At 39.7% G+C, this 22,010-nt stretch overlaps 1 protein-coding gene across 1 annotated transcript in view; it reads right to left on the bottom strand.

The window, feature by feature from the left end:
- ARHGEF28 (Rho guanine nucleotide exchange factor 28) overlaps positions 1–22,010 on the bottom strand; it is a 313,004-nt gene that overhangs the window by 163,726 nt on the left and 127,268 nt on the right. Inside the window, exons 3-4 of the mRNA XM_003266061.4 lie at positions 18,461–18,608; positions 15,216–15,509 (exon numbers count right to left, since the gene is read on the bottom strand). Of these exons, the coding sequence (XP_003266109.1) occupies positions 15,216–15,509; positions 18,461–18,608 (442 nt within the window). The remainder of the gene's footprint in view (positions 1–15,215; positions 15,510–18,460; positions 18,609–22,010) is intronic.

Raw genomic sequence — 22,010 nt, 5'->3', positions numbered from 1 at the left:
GGCAGCTCTGGCCCTGTGGCTTTGCAGGGTAGAGCCTCCCTCCCAGCTGCTTTCATGGGCTGATATTGAGTGTCTGTGGCTTTTCCAGGCACACAGTGCAAGCTGTCAGTGGATCTACCATTCTGGGTCTGGAAGATTGTGGCCCTCTTCTCACAGCTCCACTAGGCAGTGTCCCAGTAGGAACTCTGTGTGGGGGTTCCCACCCCACATTTCCCTTCCACACTACCCCAGCAGAGGTTCTCCATGAAAGCCCCACCCCTGAAGCAAACTTCTGCCATGGACATACAGGCATTTCCACACATCCTTTGAAATCTAGGTTCCCAAACCTCAATTCTTGACTTCTGTGCACTTGCAGGTTCAACACCATGTGGAGGCTGCCAAGGCTTGAGGTTTGCACCCTCAGAAGCCATGGCCCGAGTTCTGTGTTGGTTCCTTTCAGCTACGGCTGGAGCAGCTGGGATGCCAGGCACCAAGTCCCTAGGCTGCACAACATGGGGACCCTGGGCCCAGCCCATGAAACCATTTCCTCCTAGGCCTCCAGGCCTGTAATGGGAGGGGCTCCCATGAAGCCCTCTGACATGCCCTGGAGACATTTTCCCCATTGTCTTGGGGATTAATATTCAGTTCTTCATTACTTACACAAATTTCTGCAGCCAGCTTGAATTTCTCCTCAGAAAATGGGATTTTCTTTTCTATTGCATTGTCAGGCTGCAAATTTTCCAAACTTTTATGCTCTGCTTCCCTTATAAAACTGAATGCCTTTAACAGCACCCAAGTCACTTCTTGAAGGCTTTGCTGCTTAGAAATTTCTTCCACCAGATGCCCTAAATCATGGCTCTCAAGTTCAAAATTCCATGAATCTCTAGGACAGGAGCAAAACGCTGTCAGTCTCTTTGCTAAAACGTAACCTTTGCTCCAGTTCTCAACAAGTTCCTCATTTCCATCTGAGACTACCTCAGCCTGGACTTTATTGTTCATATTGCTAAAATCATTTTGGGCAAAGCCATTCAACAAATCTCTAAGAAGTTCCAAACTTTTGCACATTTTCCTATCTTCTTCTGAGCCCTCCAAATTGTTCCAACCCATGCCTGTTACCCAGTTCCAAAGTTGCTTCCACATTTTCAGGTATCTGTTCAGCAGCACCCCACTCTAGTGGTACCAATTTACTGTATTAATCCATCTTCATGCTGCTGATAAAGACATACCTGAGACTGGGCAATTTACAAAAGAAAGTAGTTTAATGGACTTACAATTCCATGTGGCTAGGGAGGCCTCACAATCATGGCAGAAGGCAAAAGGCACCTTTTACATGGTGGCAGCAAGAGAGAGAGCTTGTGCAGGGAAACTCCCATTTTAAAAACCATCAGATCTCATGAGACTCATTCACTATCATGAGTATAGTACAGGAAAGACCCACCCCTATAATTCAATCACCTTGCACCAGTTTCTCCCATGACATGTAGGAATTGTGGGAGTTATAATTCAAGATGAGATTTGGGTGGGGACATAGCCAAACCATATCAGCATGTTTTCTTGCTAGGGTTTATAGGTAGGAATGGAATTGCTATGAAACAGATTTGCTATGAGATATTAGTTTCTCTAAATGTATTAGCTAATGCTGCTGTGTTTTCCAAAAATGGTTGTAATAACTTACATTTCCTCTAGCAGTGATTGTGAGTTCTGGAGACCTTGGTTAATTATTTAACTTATTTTATTTACTTATTTATTTATTTTTGAGATGGAGTCTCGCTCTGTCGCCCAGGCCGGAGTGCAATGGTGCAATCTCGGCTCACTGCAAGCTCCACCTCCCAGGTTCATGCCATTCTCCTGCCTCAGCCTCTCCGAGTAGCTGGGACTACAGGCGCCTGCCACTACGCCCGGCTAATTTTTTTGTATTTTTAGTAGAGACGGGGTTTCACCGTGGTCTCGATCTCCTGACCTCGTGATCCGCCCGCCTCGGCCTCCCAAAGTGCTGGGATTACAAGCATGAGCCACCGCGCCCGGCCTATTTTATTATTTTTTAGTAAGACTGATGTTTAAGGCCCTCTCCAGAAAAATTAAATCAGAACTTCTGGGGCAGGGCCAAGTCATCACACTTTTCCAAATATTCTCAAGTGATTCCGATGCAAAGCCAGAGTTGGGATCTGCTAATTTAAATAAATAAGTGGTTAGCAAAATACAAACCTATATCTTCCTTTTATAACACAGCCTACCCAGTCAGCTCTTAATTAAGATCTATTAGGTATAAGATTTTACCAAAGAACAACAAAAAGAGTTTTCTGTGAGTTTTACAAGTTATTTTTAATCTACATTACTTATTGCTAAACCAGGAAAGAGCTTAAACATTTAGCAAAATATTAAAGCTAAAATATTAAAGATGGACACAATAATCTAGAAGCAAATAATATTTTTCAAGACAAGTTAATTCAGAAGTACTTATACTTTTTAGGGCTAAGTAATGTTTCACAACACCTGACTGGAGCCATTGAAATGTATGCAACACAATACATTTTTAGAAGACTAATTTTTTTTAATTCACATTAAATTCAACTCGTTAAAATAAGTTTTATTCTGATTTCCAAAGCCACATATGTATTCATGCAGGTCTCAGTTTGTTCATCTAAGTCATTCAGTAGACAAACATTGAATGAGACCACTATTATCTGCCAGGCCCTGTGGATACAAAGATGAGTGTGGTGGTCTCTGCCCTTGAGAAGCATACAGCTAGCTTACTTTTGTTCAGAATAAAATGCAGATACTCTTTGACTTACGATGGAATTATATCTCAATAAACCAGTCATAAGTAGAAAATAGTGTAAGTTGAAAATAGGTGTTTTGCAGATATGATGGGATGGCCAAACACAAAACACAATATCCAAAAACCACTGGCCACACAATGCACTGTGGAGTATTGACTGATTACTCTTGTGATTGTGTGGCTGGCTGACTGGGAGCCGTGGCTCACTGTTACTGTCCAGCATCACAAGAGTATCATACTGCATATGGCTAGCCCAGGAAAAGGTCAAAATTCAAAATTTGAAGTACGCTTTCTACTGAATGTATATTGCTTTCACACCATCACCTTTCACACAATGATAAAATCAAAATCATAAATCAAACCATCATAAATCAGGGACTGTCTATAAATATCTGGCTGATGAAATCACTATGTGACGAACTACAGCTCTAGGCTTAGTTCATTGTTTGTAGCTCTAGACACAAAGAGTGTGAATAGAAGTAAGGAAACTGTCTGGACTACAAGAAAACTAATCTGCATGTGAAATTAATTCAACCTACATCATGTATTATGACATGAAAATTTAGAGATATTTATAAAATGCCAAAAATGATGCACAAAAAGTACAATGAAAAAAATTATTAAAAATTTACATGGAGAGTAGAAGAGAGAATTTGGCATGGGTATCATACACAACCTGTAAGATGTTTTCAGGATTTTCAATGAGAATGAGAAAGGGGTTGTGCCTTAGAGCATCTTCCATTTACACAGCCTACTCAGAGCTCTGGCATGTAGATAAAAATCAGCCTTTTGTAAACAGGAGATCAGAGGTTGGTGAGTCCAGGATAGGAACTGCAAATACAAACACACTCATAAGAAAGACATGAAATCAGGACATTCCACAGAGCGCAAGACCAACATGGTGGGCATGGCTGGATCATAAGCCCAAAAGGTAGAGGAAGAGGACTGAAACAAGCATGATGGCAGGTTTTTCCTCCCTAAAACTTGTTTTCTGCTTCAGCACAGTCGAGGCACTCATATTACAACCACCTCCAGCTGAAAATCACCTGAAAATAATTTGGGAAAACACCCATCACACACACATGCACTCCAGAAAATTCACATAGTGATGTATAACACTGGAATGTACTTCCTGGATTTTGCATCTCATATTGGCAAGATATACTTTATTTTAGCTTGTGGAATGAATACTAAATCAGTTGCAACTTTAAAAAGTCTTTATCAGAATTTCAAGATGGCAACTCAATTTTTGACCTTCACATTCTGAGGATATTTCCAAACTAAATTATGCATGTAGCCACCAGTATAAGATATTAAGAATCCAGATACAACACTGTATGGTGCAAAGGTGGGGAGACCAAGGATTCAAAGCTCTGGATTTGAACACATACCAAGCCTCCAGCTAACAGCTAGAATGAAATGGAAAGCCATTTAATTCTCAAGTTTCAAGTTGCTTGATCTGTAAAATGGACATGATATCTGCCCGGCCTACTACCTGGGATTGCCAGGGGGCTGTAATGAAAATAACAAATGGGACAGGGCTGTCAAGAGCTATAAAAGCCAGTATTGGGGGGACTAAGCAGTTTTACACATTTGTCCGATCTTTTTAATACAAAAAACTACAATAAACAGTCACTAAATAGATATGTGGTATGTTTGAAAACAATTTCCTGTGGTTACAATTTAAAGGCATAATTGCAAGGAACTAGCTGCCTGCTTACCGTGCACTGTAATTGCATCAGTGTAGCATAACAGATGTGCTATTAAGACAAATGTGCTGTAATCCCATGCTTTGGGCAGAAGGCGGTCATTAGGTGTTGTAAGTAGCAATTATGGCATACCTCCTCCTTTCCAGCCTGTATCGATTTTTCTTTCATTTGTTAATGTTGCTTCAAGGCTATGATTCAAGTCCACCATTCATTTCACTCAACAGATATTTGCTGATAGCCAACTATGTGCAGGCAGTCTTCTGCAAGATCTCCCCTTACACCCCAGATGTGCTAGAATTCTCAGATGCCCTCCCACTTGACTCTCCAGGGACCCTGTTCTGTTTGGGAGACAAATGAAAATACATTGCAGTCTAATTTTATTATTGACAAGCAGAAAAAGTGTGGACTCATCATGCCTCGCAGATGGCCCTTTGAAGTCTGCATTGGAAGTCTGCCTTCAAACACAACCAGGAAACTGGCCATTCACCTACAGCCAGGCAGGGTCCATTCAGTGCCCTTGCACTGGAAGCCAGTGTCTTGTGTCCAAAGTCCCACATTGAGAAATATTAGAAATATTATACTCTTTGTGTATGAGCTACAGCTTCAATGGAGGATTTCATCCTTTCCTTCACCAGTAAGGCACAATCAACAAGGGATATTCTGGTGAGACTAGAAGAGGAAGGTAAATGAGATAAACCAAACAGGAAATCAGTATAAAAGATGCTGCCATATCTGGAGGGAGGAAGGGGAGGTTGGAAAAAAGTCAACCAGGAATACAGATGGGCAACGATCATCCATGAATGAAAAAAAGAAATGAACCACCACACCACATTTCTTCTTTCATTCTTATTCAGTGTCAGTGACTATGATAAGGATTTTACCTTTCTTGTTTCCATAAAGAGCTAACCTTTATTCAGCACTTTATATGCATTATCTCATTTAATCCTGACAGCCATTCTATGATGTATGTACTATTATTATCCTTATTTTATAGGGGCAGAAACTAAGCCTTGACATAATTATGCAATTGCTCAGGCTCACTTAACCAGTATATGGAACATGAAGGATTTGAACCTAGATTTTTCTACCACCAAAACTCAAGTTCTTAACTATTATGCCTCTCATTATACAAAGGTTGGCTTGAATTGGCCCCAACTGCAGTGATATATCTCATGTACTTGTCGAGGAAAAATACATTAAAGCCAACAAAAAAAATCAAGACTATAAAAATTAAATGTGTTGACAAGAAACATAGGAGAGTCATATACTACAAGAATTGGGGACTACTTTTTAAAAATCAGGGATTGACTCATGTAATACTATATATACTTGTATCTCCTATTATAAACTGCAGATGGGAAGATGGGAGTAGTGACGAAAAATTTGTACAAGAATAAAAAGCTCAAAATAGATTTTGTTGTTGTTGTTGTTGTTGTTGTTTTTTGAGAGGGAGTCTTGCTTTGTCACCCAGGTTGGAGTGCAGTGGTGTGATCTTGGCTCACTGCAACCTCCATCTCCTGGGTTCATGCAATTCTCCTGCCTCAGCCTCCCAAGTAGCTGGGATTACAGGCATGCACCACCACGCCTGGCTAATTTTTGTATTTTTAGTAAAGACACGGTTTCACCATATTGGTCAGGCTGGTCTTGAACTCCTGACCTCAAGTGATCCACCCACCTCAGCCTCCCAAGTGCTGGGATTACAGGCATGAGCCACCACAATCAGCCTCAAAATAGATTTTTTTAAAGAGGGCAAGAAAAGATAGAACCAGCCAGGTGTGGTGGCTCGTGCCTGTAGTCCCAGCTACTCAGAGGCTGAGGTAGGAGGATCGCTTGAGCCCAGGAGTTGGAGACCAGCCTGGGAAATATAGCAAGACCTTCATCTCTACAAAAAAAAAAAAAAAATTACCCAGTTGTGGTGGCACACACATATAGTCCCAGTTACTAGGAAAGATGAGGAAAGAGAATCACTTGAGCCCAGAAGTCTGAGACCAGCCTGGGCAATACAGTGAGACCCCATCTTAAAAAAAATCAACAAATTGAGAGTGAGGGAAAAATAAGCAGAAGGAACTTGAGCTGAGTGAATTCTAAGGACCCAGGCTCACGTCCGTCACTCATGCTTCTCCTCTCCTCCAGATATTGACTTGATGTGTCGCCACTCACAGCACACATACATTCTTATGTCAAACTTGCAAAATAAAAGCAACTACAGTTACAGGTGTGGAAGAGGACAGTAGGTATGTGGGGACCTAGGGTAGGATTACAGAAGATTTTTTGAGGTTTCTATCCATACAGCTTCATCCCCACACCAAGGCTTATATTTGAGAGAGTCAAGACAAGGCCTCTTAAGCAACACTGGGCCAAGGAAAGGGGGACTTTGCAACAGGACGCACAATTAGTCATTTCCCTAAGAATGTACCATCTCTTCTGGCTCCCTGCCTCACTCTCCTCCCCAGATCTCTCCTACCCAACTTTTTCAATCGTGGGGATTTTAACCTCCAAACATTGGTAGTTTTAAAACCACTGTTTTATCTACAAACCAATATTTCATTTGGTTTGTAGATAAAATAGTACAAGGACAACTGCCAGCATTCAAATCCTATTAAGAAATCTATGAGAAGAGCAAAATTTTAACTTTCTCCTTCAAGGTTATGAAGATATTCCTTGGTTACTGTCATTTTTTAAATTCAGTTTTAATCCCCTGCATGCAAGCAAAAACTGCTATATGCATCCTGCCACGTTTTAAGGGGAGAAAAGCCCCAGAGGAGATAAGCCAGGAATCGGACTTCAAAAACCTTCTACAGTCCCGAATCCTTTGGGAAGCACATTAGGGTAGGCTGTTTGCTTCCATTTACATTTTTTGTTCTTGAAAATTATAATTGAGGGAGAGAGAGTGACCTGAATCCAACTCTACGTTCTATTTCCCAGAAGTGAGAGTAAGTGCGTAATTCTCTATTCCAGTATAAGGGCCATTGTTGCCAGACAAAAGTAGGAAGCTTATTTTTTAAGGAAGAGTTTAAGCTGCTGTTTCTTATTTAGCATGTAGTACCTTAAACAGAAAATGTGTTCAATAAGAGTTTACCTACTTAAACTGAAAAATGAATTCAAATGATTGGGAGGAGAGGAGTCCTTTTCCTTAGAAGTTTAATTCTATATTAAATTCTTTACTGCCAGAAAACATATTCCTCAAAAATTAAAAACTACAAAAGGAATGTAAGACAAAGAAGACATTTTAAAATTAAGGATTTAAAGCTTCACAAATAATATACACATATATAGCTGAGAATTGTAAAACAATTTTATCGATTTACCATCATAACAAGTGCCATAAGATCTAAAGAACATTCTCTACACCCCTAGTATTCATCCAGTGGGTTGCCTTAGCAACAGAAGGAGTATACTACCAGCTTGAAATGTCAGAAAAGGTGTAGAAATGTTTGTCCCATTAAATACTATCAGAAGTGACAGAAGGCTAGACAGCAATACTGAGTGTGTACACAACTCCTTGAAAAATGTCAAGATTTCCAAGAGAAGCATACAAAACCCCAGAATCAGTTGTTACCCATAATGTATTGATTTCAAAACGTAAAAAAAAAAAAAAAAACACTGGAAACTTGTATTTCTTGTATTTTGTAATAAATCTGTCCTTTATGGGTTTCCTACCCACTGGTGCTTCAGCTAATGTTATTTCAAACTTGCTGTCCAGTACAAAGTTTTATGGCAGAGTAACAAAGCTGACATTTTACGTCGTCTGTGGGCCAGCAAGTAAGTCTTATAAATCAGTTTGCCCTTCTCTGGTTAGTAAGACCTGGGCACAGTGCAGTCATCAGGCCAACCCACAGTGCCAGGCTCTGGGGCCTTGCTCTATTTTCTTTCTATATCTACGGCCAGCAGACAGTATTCAAAGATAAAAACACAAGCCACGCTCCATTTCAAACATTAAGCAAATCTTGCTTCCTACTGGATACAGATCTCTTTTCTCTATTCAAAGAAACAGAAACAGATATTTTTCTCTGTCAAACATTGCTAGGCCACACATTCCCTTCTCTTGTTGCCTAGAAGGTTCAGGGTATGTGGCTTGAAGCAAGATATGGCTGTCACATAAAATGAGTAGTTCCCATCCACTGTTTTGTAATGTACTGTTAATTCCTACGTAATGGCTTTTCCTGCAGATAAGAAGCAATATTAAAACTGCTTTTTAAACTTCTTAAGTGAACACCGAACAATCAAGACACATTTTAAGAACTGCTGGACCAAACATCTACTGTTCCCCAAAAAGCTATTGAATTAAAAATAATAATAAATTTAGGGGAAAAAAAGAACTGCTAGATAACCCTAACCCTTATAAACTTTCTTCTAAAGTCCTTTTGGGCCTCTGCATTTCTTTTCCTTTTCTTTCCGTTATGTACAAAGCATAGAAAAACAAACATTCTCCTTCAAAAGGAACTAATTTATGAAGACCCTATTCAGGCAAGAGCAGAGCGTTAGACTAACGACCCTTCTCCATAGTAAGAGCATCACATTACTTTACCTATACATTACACGTGTGGGTCATGACAAGGTTTTCTATATTTCCTTTAACTTACTACTCATTATGCTGCGACTTGTACTTGGATTTGTCCTTGAAACTAACAAATCATTTCTCTAATTTTTGGATTCAAGTTTAAATCTGTTGTGGTTGTTATAACTCTATTGGTGTTATTTCCAAGTTAAGGAGTATACTCTTAATCTGACTTTTGGAATAAATAATTAAAATATTCAATTCTCTAAGCCACCCTCAGTGGGTCCTACTAGTTCCACCAATTGGTTTTCTTTGGGGACAGCTCTCCAACCAACCATAGACCCACAGAATGAGAAGCTGGATCCTCTAAATACATCAGCTGTGTTGAAGTCCAAAACATTCCTATAGAAGAGTTCCAAAAGTTCAATTGGCTTACCTTAAAACTTTCTTTCACTCATAGAACCAATTACAAAGGCAGGAGAAAAACTTCTCTTTAAACTTGATGAAACAATCTACCAGGTAATACTTTGTTTTGTTAAACATTTTAATATATTTGCCCTGCAGATTCAATTCATGCCAGTACCTTTACAAAACCAGGTTTGGCACTTTGCGAGGCCGAGGTGGGTGAATCACTTGAGGTCAGGAGTTCGAGACCAGCCTGGCCAACACGGTGAAACCCCATCTCTAAACATACAAAAATAAGCCAGGCGTGGTGGCACACACCTGTAATCCCAGCTACTCAGGAGGCTGAGGGAGGAGAATCATTTGAACCCGGGAGGCAGAGGTCACAGTGAACCAATATCATCCCACTGCACTCCAGCCTGGGCAACAGAGTGAGACTTCGTCTCAAAAATAAAAAATAAGCAGGTTTGGTTATGTTTTTATGATTGATATAACAAAGAATCCACCTGTTCCATAATGAGCGGAAGAACTTCTGCCTGTTAGGAGACCTTTGATCACATGAACTACCTTTACCTAGACAACTGGAAGAGTCCAAGTTCGTTTTTCAAAACAATAGTAATTTCCTCTGGCAAAAAATATCTTGAGTCTTCCAAATTGTTATATATTAGTTTGTAAGTGTAAACATATGTGAGAAATATTCTTTATAGGACTTCTTTGTCTTTTTAAGGAACTGGGCTTTATTTTTCTCTTAAATTAGAAAACCTAATCAGGACAAGCTCGAGCTACTCCATAGGTTAGGAGAAAAGCTACTGTGTTCACAGGAACAATGCCATCTGTCTTTGGAGATACCATTTGTAGTCCCCTTGGGTTCTTTACCCACATGGCAGCCCCTCACTGGTGTTGGCAAGCTTGGTGCTTGCCAGCCATGTCAAGCTACAGGGAACACAAGTGGAGGGAGGTAGTTTGATGGAGCAGGAAGTTCAAGGGGGCTTTCAACTCCAAAGTCATCTGAGCATCAACACATAAAACATTAGAATGTGTTATCCCAGTTAACCTAATTGTCAAAATTACACAAATCTCTGAGAAAAGATTTCTGCTCAAAAAACAAACAAGCAAAAAACCCAAAACAAAAAAATAAAAATAAATTGTGAGATTCTGTTGAATAATTATATTACTATTCAACGCTTTACTCCAAATTTGGGCTTCTGAGACCCTGCACAAGGCACTATTATGAATGCTATTTCATAAAAGGAATGGTCTTAATTTTATGAACTAGAAATCTAATTTTATTTATGGTCTAAAATTAAATAAAATCTGGGATGTTTCCTTTCCTCGAACACATAATGAAGTTGCATTGTGACTAATGACGGGTAAGACACAGGGCTGAAAGAAGGCTCTGCTTTTTGTTACAAGATCCATGCTCCACTCAGACTCGCCTTTTTCCAGGTTCCCAGTCCTTCCTAATAACTCTCAATGATTGACAAGGGAAAAAAATGAGAAGTTCTTTATAAAATGCAAAGAATACAGTAATGTGTCACAGTAGGGTTTTGATCACTCTTCCAAGACAAAATCATTACAAAAATCAATGAATACTCCTTCGGTAAGATCTATTTATATTTGAAGAAATCATAAATAAATAAACACAAAAAAAATTTTAATAAAATTGAACACTGAGCATTAAAATAATTTTTGGACAAGTACTGGAAGAAATAATTACTAGGAAAGAAATTGTTTTCCACTTGTGATGCCACTGCCACTAATACATTACAACGTCCAGTGGGTCCGATGTCACAGTTTATTTCTCACATCATTATTATAATTTATCTACCTGAAGACAAGCAACACAAATAAAATATGTATACTAAAAAAGATGTATAGGCACATAAGAGGTTTTAAACTGCTTAGATTAAAACTCTATTAAATTAAAAGTACAACGAAAAACAAATCCAAACAGCTTAAGATGAGTGGAACCCCACCAAATATTTATGAATAGGCAATGAGTCAAAATACATCCATAGAGTATACATTGGCATTGTAAAAATCTAATATAATCCAGTTAATCTAGGGCATTAATGTTAGTCCTTCACCAAATACTCTTGTTTATTACCAACTATAAAATGATTAATTTATGTCCAACTACTTGGTTCAGTAAATACAATAAAAACTCCACGTTTTCCTTCTACCTAGTATCTAATACAATTTCTAAAGTACAAAATTAGAACTGACACAGAAAATTTATATTTCAATCTATTCATCTAAATGCCTAATTTGTTTTTTTTAATGTGGAATAATTTTGACGGAAATGTACTGATAAATACATCTGTTAAGGCCTACCAATCTAAACTTAGCCAATATCCATATATGAGCCCCTATATACATACATAACAGAACTGAGGTGTGAACAGTTAGATACAGAGATATAAAAACATGGTGGGCTGAATCAAATCTCATAAGATGGTCATAACCTTCAGAGTAAAATTCAACTTCAAACATGAGCATTAACCCTGTCTCTTGACGTTGATGTTGTAGAGAAGCTACACTACAAGTCTAGGCTGCAGACAGTTTTACCTCAAGTACTATAAACTGCCTTTAGAGAAAGTCTAGAAACATTCCTAGAAATTTTCAAAGAATTGCTTACAATGCCAGGATTTTATACTTTGCCTTCAGCTTCATTTGTCCAAACCAATTGTATCTGCTTTCTACCTATGCACATACAAGTACGTACAATACACTCTATATATGAAAATTTATTCACATGCACATACCAACATCACCTTTTACTGAAAATGTAATATGTTCAGATACTCTTCTAGAGGTCTTGCCATACATTATCTAATTAAATCATCACAACCAGCTAATGAAGCAGGTACTACTATGCCTCATTGTAGAAATTAAAAATGTACAGCACCAGAACTAAAATACCTTGCCCAAGTCTCACAGCCAGGAGGTAATAAGGTCAGGATTTGAACCTGGCTCCACAGCATACATTCTTAACAACTAGGACACTAGAATAGAAAAGTGTTTTACCATGAAAAGAAACCACTCCAGTTTTTCTCTCATGAAAATACATGTATTATGTATAAATACTGGCAGAGGGGTCAGAAAGGACCTCCTGGTGACATAAATCTCTCTGTTATAAAAATACGGATAAATCAAAGGCCATGACAGCTAAAAGCTTGGCAAACAAGAATGTATCCCCAAATAGCAATGAAAATGGCAATAGGATGACCCTTGACAATGTGCGTTGTCAAGCGTTCTCCAAACTTATTTTTTATGTATCTCTACCAGCAAAATAACTTTGAGCAGGCATGCCCAGGAAATGGACATACAATGGACATACAATGGAAAATTGTATGCTTGTATTATTGCAATCCACGGATTAAATACTAGAGAGTATTAATGTGTTTCTAAATGTCGGCATGAAAAATAAATATAGTATGTGGGTAACATGAATTCCATTTTGGAGACCCTTAGTTTAAGCTATTCATATGCAGTTATGAGGTTCCATGACCTTCAACAATTTGTAATTTTTCAGAGGCACAAATTAAACCACCGCAGACACCAAGCTGCTGTGCCGAGAGACTTGCTGGCCTGGTGCTGAGAGACTTGCTGGCCTGGGGAGGAGCTGTGGGACTGACCTGCAACTGCCCCGCATGAGGCTGTGATGCTCTTCCTTTACTCATGAGAAATCGTGAAACCTTTGTGTCTTTGTCAAAATGGATCCACGCCCCCCCAAAAAAAAACATCTTCTAATATTATAGTTAGAAATCTTTTTAAAAATCTAAGAGGCTTAAGAAGATGAAGTTTCTTAGCCAGAAAACATTATATGTATATAATATTTAGATATAGACAATATATATCATAGATATATAAATTTATATATACTATATCTACATTAATGTAGACCATACATGTCATCTATCACCTACATATGTGAGATAGAAAGGGTGTATCTCCAGACAATCAAGTATTACTATTGCAATTCCCCTGTATATAAGGGCTTAGCACATAGCAAGAGTTTAAGAAATATTTGTTGAGCCAGGTGCCTATAATCCCAGCTACTGGGAGGTTGAGGTGGGAGAGGCTCCCTTGAGGTCAGGTGTTTGAGACAAGCCTGAGAAATACAGCAAGACTCTGTCTCTAAAAAAAAAAAAAAAAAAAAAAAAAAAAAAAAAAAAAAAAAAAATTTTAATTCGCCAGGCATGTGACACACACCTATAATCTCAGATACCCAGGAATCTGAGGCAATAGGATCACATGAGCCCAAGAATTTGAGGTTGCAGTGAGCTATGATTGTGCCACCGCACTCTAGCCTGGGCAACAGAGCAAGATGACCCTGTCTCATCAGCTAAAGAAGCAGGTACTACTATGATCATTGTAGAAATTAAAAATGTGCAGCACATTTATTTTATTAAATACTTTATTAAAAATATTTTATTAATACTTTATTTTAAAAAAGTATTTGTTGAATGAATGAATGAATGATGTATCCCAAGACATTTCAAGTATCATCACTGCAACTCCCCCTTATATTTCATATCTCCTTGCTGAGTCCTTGGGGATAATAGCAAGCAGAACAAACACCACCCACACCCTCAGGGAGCCCACGCCATACGTATCAATCAGCCACCACACAGGAGAGTGCAGCACACAGGATTCAGGCATGGCTCAGTGCTGGACTACACTTGTGACTTCCCTCATCCAAGGTCTTAAAAACAAGAGACGTCTTTAAGTGCCCAGGAGAGTTTTAGTGTGACCCTGATTAAAGGAAAGAAACAGAGATCCTCTTGGATTGTGACTTATGGCTTTATAATTCTGTTTACAAAACTCACACCCCTTTACCCAGAGCAGTGCATTTAATCTCATCCATGATCGAATTTAAGCCAACCTGAAACTTACGACTAGAATTTATCAGGAAGCAGAAACTCTCAAAAATAGCATCATCTGACTACAAAGCTAAGGTCACAGGAAGGATACAAAAAAAAGCAATAATATATGTTGTATTCAATAAATTACAAAACTACATCTGTGTATTTCCAATAAAATTATATATAACTTGTAATCACCAATAAAAAGCAGCTATTGGCTAAACATGTTGGCTCATGCCTGTAATCCCAGCACTTTGGGAGACTGAGGCAGAAGGCTTACTGAAGTCAGAAGTTCAAGTTCAGCCTGAGCAACACAGTGAGACCCCATCTCTCAAAAAAAGATTTTATTTTTTCACTTTTAAAAAGCATCTATTGATCAGTTTAGCCTCATGTCTAGTAAGGGCCTATATATATCATCTATAGCCTTGTTCACATGCAGATTCCAAATACTTGGTATTCAGAGTCCATTTGGTCTTTAGAACTCCAAAAACTAGTACAAATGTAACACAAATGCTCTCAGTGACATGGACATTTTCAAAGATGTCAATTCATTGATTATGTTTCCCATGTGGTCACATGTCTTCTAGGTGTTTCACAGAGTTGGTGACATGATCTTTCTTGTCCAGTGACCCTACCTATTTGGAAATGGGGCAGCAATGTCCCCTTCCCACAGCAAGAAAACTTGCCAAGAGAAGTGGAGCCACAGCCCAGAGCAGCTGACTCAAGAGCATACTGTAAAGAAACAGTCTTTCCCCACTTGAGACAAGGCTCTTCCATTTATCCCATACCTCCTGGCACGGAGTCACATAAACCAGCCCAGAGATGAGTGACTCAGGACCTCAGGGAACCCCTCCACATCAGAGCAAGGTTCAGGTAAAAAGTGGGCAGGAAAACCTGCCAAGGGGAACAGACAGTATAGCATAAGGAACATTCTGAACTTGACACAGAGGGGATATCTGAATTTTCTGGTGATGACCTACCTTCAAGTGAAGAACTTCCCAACACAGTCCACTCTAGAGGCAATTCCAGATGGGTCAGAGCCAGCACGAGCTCCTCATCCAAGGCAGGCAGCGCTCCCGCCGTCAAGGCAAATGGGGTCAGCAGGGTCTGGTGGCTGCAGGCTGTGAGGCGATTGGCCTGCGTCACCAGCAGACGAGCCAGCCTGCAAGCCATGTTGTCCACGTAGGTCACTGAGCTGGAGCCCATGGTCACCGGAGAGTAACCTTCCGAGCAGAGGCACACAGATACCGTCACCGTCTCCTGAAGCCCATGGCCTGGACAACAAGACAGTGAACAGTTCACCCCAAGTCTGTAGGAGATGCTCTCACAGGGGTCCAATGTGCTAGCTCCGCCACACAGCTTAAGCAGACAACATGCTCCAGGAGAACAAGGCAGAAAGGAAAGCCAGCCCGTTACCCTTCTGCACTGCCAGGCATGTGGGCCAAACTAATGCTGACTCCATCTTCTTTCAGTAACTCCTGATTTTAAAACTTACCTTTACGAGCTCTGAGCATTTGAGCATCTGTTCTCCTATCATTACCAAACACTGCTATCCAGCATTCCTTTAACCTTTTACTCCTATCCTGACCCATGAATTTGTGTTTGTTGTCTTCAAGTCCTTTGCTCTTTTGCACTCTGCCATTTCCTCCTGAGTCACATATTTTTACATATTTAAGCGATAAGTTTATAAGATAGCACCATACAATTACACGAGTTTGCCCTAATTCCATAGAGCTCCTTTGAATGTGAGTTAAGGTGGGTGAAGAGTACCCAAGAGAAAACAAAAGGGAAAATATATATACATATCTATGTGTGTGCGTGTGTTGTTGTTCACTGCCCCGTCTTCTGACAATAGTGTCTCTGTCTTGTAGGTGTTCTCAATATTTCTCCTGAGAGTGTCACCAAATCCTGCTGTTTGTCCCTCCCTTCACTCTTCCTCTTCTTTGCCCCACTCTCTTATTTTGCCAGAGCTGGGAAGCTCTTACCCAGGTATATTTTTATGCTGCCCTTGGCAGAATTTTCAGGAACTGGTGGCACCAAATTACTATGATCATGATAATCATGACTGGACAGAGAAGAGTTATTCAGCTACCATTGGTCCATAGCACCCTGTTGCCCCCAATCAAATGGCTAACAGGTACAAGTCATTCCTCCTCTGCCTTATTCTCCAAAGACTTTTCCCAGAGGCTTTGCAGCTAGGGCTCCAAGGAACAAGAGTATCCCAAGTTTACTGAAAGAGAACTAGTGTCACTTTGTCATTGACTCTTAAAAGTGGTCTCATGGTACAGGCACAGAATGCACCCAGCTCCCACCAGACTACACACACCCAGGAAATATTAAATAAATCTGTCTTACAAATTTTGAAAGGTTGTCCTGGTAAAAGCTGTCACCAGGGAAATTCAAGGTTCAGAAATAGAAACTGTAACCTGCTTCTAGATTCTGTTAAAATGAAGGTAAGAAACCTCACTTTTAAGGAGACCACAATATAAACAAAACATTATATTATCTTCCTCCTAAGGAAGGAGGAGGAGAGTTGCCACCACGTGCAAGTAAAGAAAAAGATAAAAAGTTTTGAAAATAGGAGTGGCACTTTAGTTATTATTTTTTATCCTTTCTCTGTAAGGGCTTGATAAAAGAGAAAACCAAGAAAAGAGAGCAAAACTAAAGGTAGGGAAAACATTAGCCAGAGCAAAAGGGTGAGGGAAAGCAACCAACAGCTGAAGTAACTATGTGCCATTAATTAGATTTGTTTTCGTTTTTGTTTTTGTTTTGAGATGGAGTCTCGCTCTGTCTCCCAGTCCGGAGTGCAGTGACACAATCTCAGCTCACTGCAACCTCTGCCTCCCAGGTTCAAGTGATTCTCCTGCCTCAGCCTCCTAAGTAGCTGGGACTAAAGGCACCGGCCACCATGCCCAGCTAATTTTTATATTTTTAATAGACACGGGGTTTCCCCATGTTGGCCAGGCTGGTGGCAAACTCCTGACCTCAGTTGATCCTCCCGCCTTGGCCTCCCGTAGTGCTGGGATTACAGGCATGAGCCACCATGACTGCCCCATTAATTCGGTTTGACTGTTTTTTCTTTTTTCTTTTTTTTTTTTAATGATGAAGATGACTGGGCTAAAGAGAGAAGTGCTTAAAATTGCCGATGGTCTCAGAAATTGGACAACAGATTAATTCAGTGACCAAGACCAGGTAGAGCTGAGAGGTATCTGTACTTCTCTACAATTCTCACTGTGTCTGTGTTGTTTGCATGTTCACTAGCTACCTTCTTTCCACGTGTAGCAGATATATTAAAGAAGCACTTAGGGACAAACTCCTTTAAAAATGATCTCAATCTTAACTCCAATAAAAATTAAAGAGTCTCTTTATGATACAAATTAAAAGCGCCTGAAAGACCCACCGTTAAGAAAAACCAACCAATCAATAAAAAAGAATTCTAAAATACCCTCCCTGTCCTGTAGGTAATGACATTTTAATTCCACCATTAGGTTAAAGCCTGATGACTCTTAAATGCACAACCCACATACCGATAAAAATATAAAACAACTATATTGAGAAGGGCTATTAGCTCGTCACAATATATGAACAGGATATATTAATTTGTCATCTATCAAGAAGACAACTGGGGAAATTACAGGTTTCAAAATGTAAGCATTTTGATGACGGGGAGAGAAAGTTCTGGAGCTGGCGATCCCCCAAGGAAGATTCTGGATGGACAGGGCATCAAGGAAAGAACCCCAATGACCAAAAGGAGCAAGCAGAGGAGAGGCAGACCCATGGCTGCCAGGCTGCTTACAGAAGAATGAGGAAGAGAGAAGACAAATTTTGTCAATGTCAGTTCTGCCTGAGCCAACCCTGGCAATGGGTCTGAGGTTATAGGAGGTGACTAGGAGGTGATACTCAATAGATAGTGTTTCCTCCATTTGACTGCATCCAAAACACACCCAACCATAAAAGTTGGGTGCAGTCAATAGGATGGGTCTGCCTGGTCTAAGTTAAGACTCCTAATTAAGCAACAGATACAGCTGGAAGAATCTCAGACGTGAGTGTTCTTCCTAATGTACACACACACACACACACACACACACACACACAGGCACGCGCACACTCCTGACCTTGCAGCACTGTTTTCTTTTACTTCCTGGCTCTCTTCCTGGCCTACCTCCCTGGAGGGAAGTTATTTGCAGACCAATTTCCCAGCTGTACAACAAAGAGGACACCTCACCTGGGACGCTGGACTGGAGAACGTTATCCTCAATGCGCTCTGCAATCATGACATGTCGCTGATGAGATCCATCATAAGTAAAGTAAAACTCAGCATCTTCAGGAAGATACACATTTTTGTCAAACTTCGCATAAACCGTCATCTGCCCCTGAAAGAGGAATAAGTCGGGGCATTGTCACACTTCCTTGTCCTGGCTCTAAGAAAGCACAATACAAAGGGCCTGGGTCCATAACAGTGTCATTTGTTATATTCACTTCATGTGGTTGAGTTCAAATAGCATGAGTGCTTCCTTCCAACAACAACACATTTGACATTAGGGAAGATGCTTCCTGATATATTTAGGTATGGGTATCAGAGCTGGTTTGTTCTGTTTTTAAAGTTAAAGAAGTTCAGGGCATAGGAAAGAATTTTTTCTTTCTTTAAAATGTACTAGATGTAGGAGTGTGGTACTTCGTTGCCTTTTGCTTTTCAAAAATTATTTTTAGAGACAGGGTCTCACTATGTTGCCCAGGCTGGTCTCAAACTCCTCTGTGCAAGCAATCCTCCCACTTCAGCCTCCCTGGTAGCTGGGGCTACAAGGATGTGCCACCACACCCAGTGGTCTTGTACTCTGAATTTCTACCAGCTGAACATGATGGCTTGAGTTAATTTTTATTGTGTATCCAAAATTCCATTATTAGTGCAAAAGTTCATGATAATTATTCTTAGCTCTGGCCTTACCCTGTGCTAGACCATAGTCAGTTGTAAGTATCTTAAATATTTACAAACATTGCCAAATAAATAGGACTACTCCCTCCTCCTCCTTGCTATGCTATTTCCATTTGCTATTTCTCTTCTCTGAGGAGTTTCCAAGTGCTCTTTCCTCACACTTTCTCTTAAGAGCTTCTGGTTGGCACAAAGCCCTGCAAAGTGCCTTGGTCCCAAGGAGAGGAGCTGCCACCTCAGGTCACAGAGGCATCCTCTGAGGACTAATGTCAAAGGAAGTGGGGCAGCAGGCTGGGGCTTTCGGGTATGTCGTCATGCTGAGGCTTTGCGGAGGGGCTACAGCAGCCGTGTTGCACCCAGGGGAACAGCAGCTATGGTAGGGACTGCCAGGACATCTCCAGACCCCAGAGGCTTTGAAGGATTTGTGCTACTCCCTACCCAAAACACAAAAAGCAATACAAAGTGGGGCCTCCAGAGAGACAGCGCATTCTGCCCAGCCTGTGGGAGTGGCAGGGAAATGGAAACCTGGAGGTGGAAAGGGTCGCCCACTTTGGAGGGCCTCCAGAGCTTGGCCCTGCGTGGAGAAGCATCTGGGCTTTTGTGTGCTTGTCCAACAAAAACAAACCTTCTCGCCAAGATATCCTTACCCTATGATAGAGGAGAAAGTGAACGGAGAAAAGCCTACACAGACTCCTTCACATCAATTTGCCTCTGACAAATATTAGCAAGATATTTCACAGGACACTAAGAGTTAAGCCAATTAGGATGGAAAACAAAATCAGTGCAGGGTTTTCTAGTAGTCACATGGTTATTTAATCTCAGTTTGTTACAATAAACAAGAAACTATGCTTTTCTAGTGGTTTGCAACCTATCACACACACAGTTATCTGAAATTATGAAATGGTATAAATACAAAGTATAGAGTTCTGAAAAAAAAAACACTGGTTGGCAGTTTTGAATTGCCCTTTTCTGCATATGAGCATGCGTGTGTATGTGCACACATAAACGTAATCAATAGAAAAGCAACACGCCAAGAAAAATCTACCATACAATAGCTTCCAAAAAAGTTCAGGAAGGAGATCTGAAAAGCAAAAAACAACAAATGTCTAACACGACTGAGAGAGGAAACTTAGACGAAATTCCATTTCCTAAAAAAGGAAGAACAGCTTGCTTTAGTCATGTTCCTGGTTGCTAAAGAGACTGTTAACTATCCACAGGCAGAATCTGACCTGACCTGTTCGTGATTTTTTTTAAATAAAAAAACAAATTATATAAACAGATCAAAAATTTTCACAGATCACAAGGATATCTAATCTGCATCTATTCAAAACAATGATCATATTACTATTTTATTTGGTTGGGTGGACAAGGACTACAGCTTATGAGAGTTTAATTGCAACCCTTTCCAACACAATACAACCCTGAACATTACAGTCTTGTAATTCATCATCCCTGCTTTTCAAGAACCATGCCATGCTTTACACTAGTAAAAGGATAACCAACAATCATGTGAGTAATAAGACATGCCCATTAAAGAGATTAAAGAGAGATGACCAGAAGTCCTAACACTCAGAAGAGATTCAGCAATAAAAAAGAGTCTCTTATATGGTAACCAGAAAAACATCAGAAAGACCCAGTTAAAGATGCTATGGAAGAAGAAAGGGGTGATACAGAAACCAACAGAGAGGCCCAATTAGACAGAAATGGATGGGCAGGAGAGGAAGACAAGGAAAGAAAATATGAAGATGAAATAACAAGAACATTTTCATTCAGAAAAGGCAGATAAAGCTCAAAGGAGATGGATTTAGATAAAGCTACTTAGGAGATCAGCAGGAAGAACGGCCTTCTGAAAGAATATGCAAGTACAGCTTAAATAGCCAACCACAGGTGGCAGTTTTCTGGGTAGGAGTGGGATCTTTCTAACCACTGAGGCCACTGAAAATCTGCTACTCTTCTTAAAAGGCCACCAATTTCATATACAGCAAAGACAAAATTCCAACGTACAGAATTCCAGAGTACCTCTTCTGGATCCAATTACATTCTTTGTTTCAGGCAATTGAAAACTAGAAACTTTCCTAAATAAATTTGTTGGCATAAATATCAGAATCACTCTGCTTCTACATAGAAGCAATAGAGATGTGTTCTCACCTTTCTATAAACTCACTATATCCAAAATAAAAAACACTCAGATATGCCACTGAAATTTCTGGAAACAATAAGAAGCATGGTAGGCAAAATTATCTCCCCAAATTAATCAACAAGTTTAGTGTATTCCAGTCAAAACCCATTTTTCAAATGAAACTCAACAAGCTTATTCTAAAGTTCATCTGGAGGAGTAAATACACTGGAATCGAAATTATATTTTTGAGAGAGAATGTTTGGGCTGTCAAAGCTTGCTCTACCACAAAGCAAAACATACAATAAAACCAGGGTCATTTAAACAGAGTAATGGTAGCATAGAGACAGACAAGTTCAAAGTCCGAGGCAGACACATGAACCCATGGGAATTATGTAATAATAGGTGGCATTTCAAATCAGCGGGGAAAGAATGGACAATTCAATACATAGTTTTAGAACAATAGCTATGCATTAGGAGCAAAAACATGCTTTCTGCCAAATGATTAAATTTCTAATTAATTCAATATCTAACATAAAAATCCATAAAAGCATAAATTAGAAGACTGTTTAAAAGTTTTCATTATTGAATAAATAATAGCAATTAAAGGTATTTAGATTTCATCTGCATTGACATGAACCTAAACTATCAACCTATTTTCATTTTTCCTATTCTCTTCCAGTCTTTATTCATGTGCACAGGTAATTATTACACAGCTATACTCATGGC

Source organism: Nomascus leucogenys, chromosome 18 (genome assembly GCF_006542625.1).
Source record: "Nomascus leucogenys isolate Asia chromosome 18, Asia_NLE_v1, whole genome shotgun sequence".
Lineage (NCBI taxonomy): Eukaryota > Metazoa > Chordata > Mammalia > Primates > Hylobatidae > Nomascus > Nomascus leucogenys.
The sequence above is the reverse complement of the archived record's forward strand: the minus strand, read 5'-3'. Positions and strand labels throughout refer to the sequence as shown.